This window comes from Lampris incognitus, chromosome 17 (assembly GCF_029633865.1).
Source record: "Lampris incognitus isolate fLamInc1 chromosome 17, fLamInc1.hap2, whole genome shotgun sequence".
Lineage (NCBI taxonomy): Eukaryota > Metazoa > Chordata > Actinopteri > Lampriformes > Lampridae > Lampris > Lampris incognitus.
In genome coordinates this window covers 14,643,873-14,655,131 of record NC_079227.1, presented here as the reverse complement: position 1 = coordinate 14,655,131, position 11,259 = coordinate 14,643,873, and the positions used below count along the sequence as shown (strand labels likewise).

General features: G+C 44.9%; 1 protein-coding gene across 1 annotated transcript in view; it reads left to right on the top strand.

The window, feature by feature from the left end:
- Nucleotides 1–11,259, top strand: part of LOC130127109 (ankyrin repeat and fibronectin type-III domain-containing protein 1-like) — an 88,743-nt gene that overhangs the window by 53,021 nt on the left and 24,463 nt on the right. Inside the window, exons 11-13 of the mRNA XM_056296685.1 lie at nt 1,698–1,913; nt 2,918–3,084; nt 10,002–10,200. Of these exons, the coding sequence (XP_056152660.1) occupies nt 1,698–1,913; nt 2,918–3,084; nt 10,002–10,200 (582 nt within the window). The remainder of the gene's footprint in view (nt 1–1,697; nt 1,914–2,917; nt 3,085–10,001; nt 10,201–11,259) is intronic.

Sequence of the window (11,259 nt, the reverse complement as noted above, 5' to 3'; positions counted from 1 at the left end):
CCCGTGTCTCTTGGTGGGTTTTCTCCGGATGCTCCAGTTTCCCCCACCATCAAAAAGACATGCGTGTTAGGGTTAATACTCCTGTTTGTGTCCCTGACCGGGGCATGGCAAGACCAACTGGAGTTGGTCCCCGGGTGCTGCACGGCGGCTGCCCACTGCTCCTAGCTACACAGCTAGGATGGGTTAAATGCAGAGAAAAATTTCCTCACGGGGATCAATAAAGTATCTCAAAATCAAAAAATCTTCCACAAAATGTTGTATCAGAAATGCTTGTTGTTGAAACACTGAGAGAACTCAGTTCTCACTGTGTCAAATAATGACCGGGATTTCCCTCCTACCTAAAACGACCATGGTAAGTCAAAATGACCGCCAGTTTTTAAACTCCATATTCTGTCAAGATAAATACTCAATTGAGTTATTAATGCATTGCATATGTTAGTATGTCTGTTAGGAAACGACTGACAAAGTTAACATTTTAACAACTATAATACTATTTTTAAACAATTTAAACTTCAGAGATACATGGTTGAACTTGAATAGCAACATTGATTAAGTGAAAATATTACCTGAAAAACAAAACGGAAAACACATATTACTAATCTAACAAACGTAACAAGGCCTATAAAACGTGAAATGTAAAAAAAGAAAAGAAAAAAGAACTGAAAGTAAATATTGAAACAGTCCCAAACAACGACCGGAACTTAAAAACTACTAGAACGACCATGGTTTTTAAACTCTATATTCTGTCAAGATAAATACCCAACTGAGATATTAAAGCATTGCATATGTTAGTATGTCTGTTAAGAAACTAAGTGACACCAAAATTAACATTTTAACAACTTTAATACTATTTTTCAAACAATTTAAAATCGCCGCTGTCCAGCGCCTATAAATACTGCAACACCTTATACAGTAGTCATGGTGCATCTGAAATGGCGTCTGTACCCAGACATGTTGGCAATAATCAGAAATCAAAGTTAGACTATTTCTCTGCACTGGAGAATGCTAGTGTGTTTCTGGGACAGAGCGATGAACTTCGCGAAGGAAATGATGCGACCAGCACACATCATGAATAGTGACATGACCCATCATGGTCGTTTTAGGTAGATCTTATAACTTTTTTTTGTGCAATTGATCTAAAACTCATTTTGATGCCAACATATGCAATTTTAGGAGCATTCAGGGGGCGGCAGGTCTGTATTTTTTTTTTCTCAAAGTTATTAAACTTTGAAAATCCCAAACCGCCAAATTGATGGCCTTGGTCGTTCTAGTGTTTAAAGCCAATTCATTTCAATTGAAACCCATAATCAGCTTCACTATCAAGCCAGCAGTCACTCCATTACGGGAGGCATAGATCTTTTATTAGTAATGATTCTCTTAAAAACTTATGAAGAAATCAGTGTTTCAATTTAACCCTCGTGTTCTGCTCACAAATTAGCAATAGATGCAAGTACTGTTCTCCTGTCACACTGACCCAGACCACCTTTGGATTTCACAGCAATACAACTGAAAAATCAATTTAAGAATATTGATAATATTAACAATATTTATATTTATATTTATTTATATTTTGGGATAGGCTCCAGCATCCCTGCAACCCTGGGAGCAGGATAAGCATCATTTTGGATTCAATCAGAACACAAAAGTGAAAATCCAAAGGACGTCCTAAAGTCTAACACTATCTATTCTGTTTCTAGAACCTGCTGGGCACACACAATTTGGGGCGGGTCCACTATGAGCCAATCAAGGACCGCCACGGCAATGTGCTGTTGGTAACCATCCGCGACATGGAGAGCCAGTACTCCTTCTTCAGCGGGAAGTGGATGCAGGTGACCAAGCTGCAGAGCCAGAGGAAGTCTCTGTCCACTCCCGAAGAGCCCTACGCACTGGACATCCTCATCATCACCATACAGGTGAGGAATATCATGCATCTCCTCTTTACCTACAAATTACATGCAAGCAGGAGCTCACATGGAGGTAAACACATCAGTATGACTGGTAGGTAGGTAGGTAGGTAGGTTTAGTTGAATTTACCTCTTTTTGGATGTATACTGATTCTGTCTTGCTTTGGTACTGCAGACAACCTTTGAACTTATGGACGATCCATGAATTGTGGCGTTGTTATCTTCATTGTCTTATACATTGTAGCCAATTTCAGTATAACCCATCCAAGGTGACGACAAAGAAGAAAGTAAGCGTCGTAGTTTTCACTTTCACAGTGGTGTATCCAGCGAAAAACAATTTTGACTGCTTTGTTTATTTATCACTGCTAATGGGAGTGTTATCACTACAAAATATATAGTAGAGAGTGTTGAAAATTGTGATTGTTTTTTTCTTTACTTTAAGGCAGTAGGATGAAGTGTTTGTGCTCTTTCAAACAAAACTCCAGTGTCTCTGACCCAGGACTCAGCACACCATTCCTCCTAATACTTGATGGCTTTAAGGAGAGAAAATCCTTTCTTTCCAAATTGTTCCTCTCAGAGATAATAAAACTATTTTCCTGACTCTCAAACACCCATCGTTCTAAGGTCATATTTACTTTTTAACACATATTGTGGCACTGTAGCGTCGGGATTTGGGAACTCAGATTTATTCTCTTCTGGCACACAGTGCAACAGGCTCTGGAAAAGGCCGCAATCTAGATGCCAAAATCTAAATTATACATTTAGAAATCTGGCATATTGCAGCTGCACTTCCATCAATTGACTACAGTATATCCACCCAGCTGTCATTACCCCTCTTCTCCTCCTCCCTCCCTCTTCTTTCCTCCTTCCCGCTCCTTTCACATGAGAAGGTTCTTCAAATTAGCTTGAAGCTGAGCTCTCTCTCTCTCTCTCTCTCTCTCTCTCTCTCTCTCTCTCTCTCTCTCTCTCTCTCTCTCTCTCTCTCTCTCTCTCTCCTTTTCCTTCACATAAAGGACATCTTGGCATACCAGCGACGGAGTGCACACCGGCTGGCCCCAGGCCTCTACCTTGGTTACCTGAAGCTCAGCAGCTCTGTAGACCAGATTAAGGTCTTGGTGTCCCAGAGGACGCCGAACGTGCTCTGTCACGCCCGCATACGAGACAACGCCAACGTCTCCAGGTAGCCCAACTGAAACATCTTATACGTACACATACCATCAATCCTCAGTGTGTTTAATTCATTCAGTGTGTTGCTGTTTATGCCAAGGACACAGTGTCTCCCAAAAAGATCAGTTAAGTTTATCTTACCTTTGAAAATTAGATCTAAAGCTAAAATCTGTCATTTCCCTCTGGCGGCGAGGACTACAAACAGCATTTTGCAGCCATTGTCACATGTGTGCCGTCAGCTCAGCTGTAAACAGTTCCCACCCTTGTAAAATTGGCATCCTCGGACCAAAGCAAACCACAGGCAATCTCATTATGTGTCGCAAAGTACATCCATCTACATGGGAACACGGTTCTACTGTAATATTGAAGGTGGGACGGGTACATCCCCTGTCCAACAGCAGCATCGCCACATCATCGTCACATTTCAGTCCATTTTCCTATTTGCGTAGGAAAGTGTTTGTCACCATACCAGTATTCATCCTACCCGGTCACAAATTTCAACAGCAGGGGTGTCCGGGTGGCGTAGGAAGTGTTTTTAAGAGGCAGATATTATGAGGGATTCATCTGAAGAGCTGTTGGTTTAGAAGAATCACTGTTTGAGATGTAATCTTCAAATGTGATCCCACTGCATCACATTCAAGAAAAGACATTTTTCTGAAGTGCTGATACACTATAGATACAGGATGCATTCATAAGTCTGTGAATGTTCTCATTCATCCAGGTCATGGTTATCCAAAGGAGTTGAATCAAGTGCAACTGGACTTGGTATATATCCGTGAAGACGTTTCGCCTCTCATCAAAGAGGCTTCCTCAGTCCACATATCTGAACAAGTGTGAGAGATATGTGGACGACACATGGGTCAAAATCCAAACACAAGAGGTGCAAGCGTTTACCAAACACATCAACTCAGTGGACAAGAACATTAAGTTCACAAGGGAAGACGTAAAGAACAACAGTTTGCCCTTCTCGGACTGTGACGTCCACATTGGGGAAGACAGGAGCCTCCACATTGGGGTTTACAGGAAACCTACACACACAGACCAATATCTACTTTTCGACTCACACCACCCGCTGGAACACAAACTGAGCGTCATCAGAACTTTGCAACACAGAGCTGACAATGTGCCCAGCAGCACTCAGGCCCAACAAGAAGAACACAAACACCTGACGGGAGCTTTAAAAACCTGCGGTTACCCCAGTTGGAGCTTTGTGAAAACTGCAACACGTTCCAAAAAGACCAACCGGGTGAGTGACGAGGAGAAAAGGAACAGAAGGAAGAGCACAGTCATCCCATATGTTTCTGGGGTCTCCGAGAAACTCAGGAGAATTTTCAACAAACACCGCGTCCCGGTATACTTCAAACCCAGCAACACACTCCGACAAAGACTGGTTCATCCCAAAGACCGTGTACCACACACCCGCAAAAGTAATCTGGTGTATGCTGTCCAATGCAATGAGGATTGCACTGACCTATACATAGGAGAAACCAAACAACCACTACACAAACGGATGGCCCAACACAGAAGGCCAAACTCCTCAGGACAAGACTCAGCAGTCTATCTACACCTAAAGGAGAAGACACACTCCTTCAAGGACAGCAATGTACACATTTTGGACAGAGAAGATAGATGGTTTGAAAGAGGGGTGAAGGAAGCCATCTGTGCGAAACTGGAAAAACCATCCCTCAACAGAGGAGGAGGTCTGCGACACCACCTATCTCCCACTTACAATGCCGTACTTTCATCTCTACCCAGGAGACTCAAGAAGCCTAGCCTCCAAGAACAACAGTCGGTCACTAACGGCTCCAACTACTCTCATGACCACTGAACAAGAAGTCGAAACTAACACCCCCACTGACCGTCGCTGCTAAACAAATGCAAATTAATAGCTCCGATAACGACGGGCGCGGCTAAACATTGGTACACAAAAGAGCCACTCATGTCTATGGCTCTGTTAACGACGGACGTTGGTAAACATCGGATCACAAAGAGCCACGCATATCTATAGCTCTGACAACGACTCCTAGAGGATAAATTGTGAGTCTCATCACCAGCCAGTCAGACTAGCTTGGTCTAGTCAGAAAGGCACAAACTGAAGTAGCCTCTTGGATGAGAGGTGAAACGTCTTCACGGATATATAACAAGTCCAGTTGCCCTTGATTCAACTCCTTTGGATAAGATGCATTCATAAATGAACAACCTCTTCAACAGCCTGGGCTTAATTCAGCCTTACAATCTATATAGATTGTTGGTCTTTTGTGTTGCTCAATGCTCCACAAATGCTTTTCTAATGAAGTAGATATATTAAAAAACATCTTTAAGAAAGGTCGACTGAAAGTAGACAGCGACTTCTAAGCTATATAGGGTTTTTTTTTCAGAGTCAAAACAAGCCTGACTTTTCACCACACACACTAAACGCACAAGAATTTGTTGTAATGCAAATGGTACAGGGGCATATAGGGTTGAGCAGAATACTCCGACTATGTATTTAGTGCCAGAATACCGAATACGCCATCTTAAATGTGATCAGTAAAGCATTCAGTTACAACACTCAGAAACTCTGAAACAGATGTTTTGTATCATGGTTATTATTTATGGTCACTTTGTTGCTTATTGGTGTTACTGGTATCTTCCCGCCATTATCGCAATATGTTTTGACCAGCTGCCAGTTACTGATGCACTCTACCAATGCATGATTGGATGCAGGAAAATGTGCACATGCTGATTTGAATCTAGTAAAATGTATTAAAAAGATCATGTGATGAGGAGCAGGGGCGGTGCCGGGGCATAAAAGTTTCACTTTGTGTGTGTGTGTGTGTGGGGGGGGGCTTACCTCACTATTACTGTTATTATGATGATTATTATTATGAATATTAATTACTGTGACATGCACAATAATAGTAATTATAACATAATAATAGTGAATCAAAAACACTACCTGAAATACAGTTAAATACGATGCACATAGTGAATTTATTGTGGTAAAATTTACGTTCTGATCTTTCATTCAATTTTCATTTTTTTGCAAGAGCTCGTGCTCCCTTGTCAGCAAAACATAAACACATAGTCCCACCCATAACGCTGACATTGATTAGGAGGGAAGTATTGTAAGAGTATTCTCCTAAATAGATAAATTTAGAAAGCAGCTGTAATCTGAATTGAAGGGAGGATGTCAGCGTGAACTTACATTTGCGGTGGCCTCGCCCGGTACCGTCCATGCAGTGTCTTTGTCCACAAGTTTGTGCCTTCATTTGATGGCTGGGAGAGCTGGCGATGGATCAGCTGGGAGACCTTGGTCTGCTGTTTCCTGTGGGCCCAGGGACCAGGGCCCTGCCTGGAGCTGTGCCTGAAGAGGAAACCGAGGGCAGGATGCAGACGCGGGGCAGGCTAAGCTAACTGCTAGCGCATGCAGCCTGGCGGTTCTGATAACACCAAAGGCGGTCTGACGGGACGCAGAAGTGGGGCAGGCTAAGCTAACTGCTAGCCCATGCACGCCGGCAGTTTTGATAACACCGAGGGCGGTCTCACCTAGCGTTGAATGTGGTGTTTTTGGTGTGATCGTGTGTCGAGGGCATCTGGCTGGGAGAGCTGGCATTGGATCGGCTGGGGGAGCTTGGTCTGCTGCGTCCTGTGGGCCAGGGACCACAGCCCTGCCTGGAGCTGCACCTGAAGAGGAAGCACCGAGGGCGGTCTGACAGGACGCGGAAGTGGGGCAGGCTAAGCTAACTGCTAGCCCATGCAGACCGGCAGTTCCGACAGTCATCCTGGCTGGCGTTCGTTCTCCTGGACAGTGATTTTTTTTTGCTGCTTAGTTTGGATATATGTGTTTAGTTCTGATATATGTGTTCAGTTTGGATGTATGTGTTCTAGTAGTGTTTTATTCTCATTGTGAAATGAAAAATATAGCATGGGCTGAATACAAACACTGATTGTCTGTATTCTGAATCTGTGACGCCATTATTCGTGTTCTACAACCAAACCCTGGGCGTATCGGCTGTTAATGTGGGAACATGAAACGTAAGCCTGGTCCAGGTACGGCAGCGCCTCACATTCGGCGAGAGAGACGTTTCAGCAGAGAGAGTAGACAGAAGACCCGTTTATATTATTCACATATATTCAGCATGACCGTTTGCATTTTGTCCGCCACATACGCCGCACAGAAGGGCTTCGGGAATGGGATTGGCGAGTGCGTGGTAATAATACGATGGCGCACAATAATTTGGCAACGTCGTAAAAATAATCAGGAAATAATTGTGCGTTGCACTCGTAATGCTGGACTGGTGCACTTACTGGCTAGACAGTAAGTGCATGAAGGGGCACTTGAAGAATTGCCGCCACTTGAGGTAGATTAATCACATACTGGCCCTTAGCATAAATATTTACTCTGAAGGAACGGTTGATAGTCGCAGTAGCAGCAGCCAGTGTTTCGCTGGCCAGACTCCAGTCGCCGTCACACTTTTCAAACCTCGCATTTACTGCGAGTGAAAGACATTCAAAATATTAGTTTCCCGCTCCAAACACTGGAAAATAAGCTCGGCAGCAGTGCGGGTGATGAAGGTGAATATGCAGCCTCGTGCTGTGTAATAATAACTGTTTGCTCCTCTCAGATGTTGTCAGCTTGCATGCACCGCATTACACACATTCCCTGCACCGCCCTAATCTGCACCAGTGGTATTACCTTACAGCCGCTGTAAGCCTTTGTGTGTGTGTGTGTGTGTGTGTGTGTGTGTGTGTGTGTGTGTGTGTGTGTGTGTGTGTGCGCGCATCTTTTGAGTACTATCCAATCTGATTTCAGCGAGAACCCAGGGCTGAGGGGCAGGCAGGTAGAAGTATTCTTGCAATGCTCCTTGGCCACCGTCACCAGAATTCCTGGATGCTAGACAGAGCTGCGTCCCCGCCTCGGAGAGATTGGAAAGTGTGAAGTGAGAGACAAAGGGAAAACTGGACCGCTGCGTTTTTTTCCCTCCTTCACCCCCCCCCCCACCACCACCACCACCACTAAAGGCCACACTGTTGTGCGCTTGGATCCGAGGGCTGACATCGCTTCCCCGCCTCCGCGTGCCAAAGCCTCATGTATTTTCATGCTCAGATTCAGGAAATATTTGGGAGCTTTGGCTGTTGAGAGACTTGGTGGGAAACGGGAGAACGCGGCATCTTGTGCAGGGAAACGAAGGCAGAGGAGAAAGGGAAGGGGAGAAAAAGATCAGAGGAAGAAAGATGATTCAAGAGAGAAAGATGGGGGAGAGGTGGGAGTGAAAGATTTGCGGGAATTTGATAACACTCCGGACTTTGCTGTCATGTGCACCAAAGCATTGGAAAGGGCTTCATTGCATGACGCTCCCTTATCCACAGGGACTTCAGCCTTTAGGCCACGGTGGGAGCCCCGCAGGTTCTGCAAGTTAATGAGGAATTAAACCAAGTTATGAGAGGGGTAAAGAACCGAGGGATGGACAAGTCGGGTGAGGAGACGTAGAGGGAAGTGAGGCAAAGATGAAGAGGTGACGGGACATCTACGTGGAAAAAAAAAGATGGGCGAGAAAGAGAGAAAGAGAGAGCACGGGGAAAAGATGAGAAAGCCACTGAGACTTGCAAAGACAAGAAAATGGGAATAATAGATATTTGGAAAAGGAAAGAAATGGTCTCCCTCTCTTGAACAGTTTTAATAAGCGCTAACCGGATGTTGCACTCAATCATTATTTTCACGCAAGGCAGCAGAAGTGGAGGATACACTCTCAGGCATTGATAGTGTGCTCCCGTAGTGTTTTGTTTTGTTTTGTTTTGAGGAGGTGTATCTTAAGCATACCTGCACACTTATCATGAAGGGAAGGGCAGAGAGTCGGGAATCGGCCAAAGCTGTTTTCTGCCATTGCCTACTGGTTAAAACATCACTCACAAGGGCATCCGGATAGCGTAGCGGTCTGTTCCGTTGCCTACCAACATGGGGATCGCCGGTTCGAATCCCTGTGTTACCTCCGCCTTGGTCGGGCGTCCCTACAGACACAGTTGGCCATGTCTGTGGGTGGGAAGCCGGATGTGGGTATGTGTCCTGGTCGCTGCACTAGCGCCTCCTCTGGTCGGTCGGGGAGTCAGTTCGGGGGGGGGGGGGACTGGGGGGAATAGCGTGATCCTCCCATGCGCTACGTCCCCCTGACGAAACTCCTCACTGTCAGGTGAAAAGAAGCCGCTGGTGACTCCACATGTATGGAAGGAGGCATGTGGTAGTCTGCAGCCCTCCCCGGATCGGCAGAGTGGGTGGAGCAGAGACCGGGATGGCTCAGGAGAGTGGGGTAATTGACCGGATACAAAACATCAACCACTGACCTATGAAACCAACAACTGGTTTTATATGCAGATTGGCATCGTGCCAATTTGCATATGAAACCAATTGTTGGTATCGGTCATTATGCAGCGGTGCTGTTTATGAGGTCGGAGACCTGCAGTCAACTGAAACTGATGATGAAGTCGCTTGGATGAGAGGTGAAACTTTTCTCCCACTGAACTGAATGACCAGATGAACTGCTTCACCTTTATGGAACAAGCATAAAGATGTGAGAGACCAGCTTCTCAAATCAAGTACAACACACATATATATATATATATATATATATATATATATATATATATATATATATATATATATATATTCTTTAATGTGACTAACAGACATAAACCTGTCCAGTATGTACCGTAACTGCAATAAGGCCTCATCAGAGTTCAATTTTTTCTTCTGGATCATGTTGAATATCACCTCATGAAGCTGCTGTGCAGCTACACACATGCAGAGTGAATATGGTGTCACTTCTGAGCAACACACTGAAAAGACCTGCGTCATAGTCACGCAAGGCATGTGCAGGATTTGCACAAAAGCTGCACATTTCTCTGAGCAGCCGTCATTCATACTTGAAGTGACTTGGGTTGCTCTTTATTCAGGGAGGAGTGGGACTGGATCCAGAAGCTTTCCATCACAGAACAAGGGGAGAAGGAGAAGACGGAGGAGGAGAGCGATGTGGCTGAGGGCGAGAGTGAGGCAGCAGACCAGAAGGCCGACAGCCACACCCCTTTGCTCTACTACGAGCTGCAGAGCGCCCTCAAATCCCTGCTGAAGCTGATCAACCTACCTCTGCATCAGGTACACACACACACCACAACCACATACACACATACCACACACCACACACACACATACATACACACACACACACCACAACCACACACACACACACACGCACACCACAACCACATACACACACACACCATACACACACACCACAACCACATACACACACCACAACCACATACACACACCACAACCACACACACACACCACACACCATACACACACACCACAACCACATACACACACCATACACACACACCACAACCACATACACACCACACACACACACACCACAACCACATACACACACCACACACCATACACCACACACACATAAACACACACAATATACACATCCACAAACCACACACCACATACACACACCACAAACCATACACACACACACATACACACCATACACACCACACAAACATACACAACACACACCACACACAAACACACACATACACCATACACACACACACATACACACACACCACAACCACATACCCACACACAACACACATACACCACACACACACACACACACACATGCTCCTTTCTCTGCATCAACTACACACACGCATAGATACACATCCTAACCAGCCTCACCATCAGATACACACTCACCTAACTACTTCTGCACAAGCTACACAAAACCACACACACTCACACTTGCATATAAGAACTTCCAAACAACTCCTGTACCAAACACACAAACCATACAAACACTCATGGTTTACCAGCCTTTTTTATCAGATACACACAACAGACAACTTGCACAAGAAGTACGCAAACACATACACAAGCATACACCAGGCGCACACATACACACACACACACACAACACACACCAAACACCCCTTTCACCAGAAACAAAAACCACCCGCTCATGAATGAGTAAATGAAACACAAATATATTTTATTGCCACGTCAACTCTGCAGTTGTGGGAATGTGTCTTCATCTGCTCAGAGACACACAAGACGCACAACAGAACACATTAATTACAGGTGTAGTAGGCCTACTGTCTTGATGCCGTGCAGAGATGAGTTAGGATGAATGAACACACA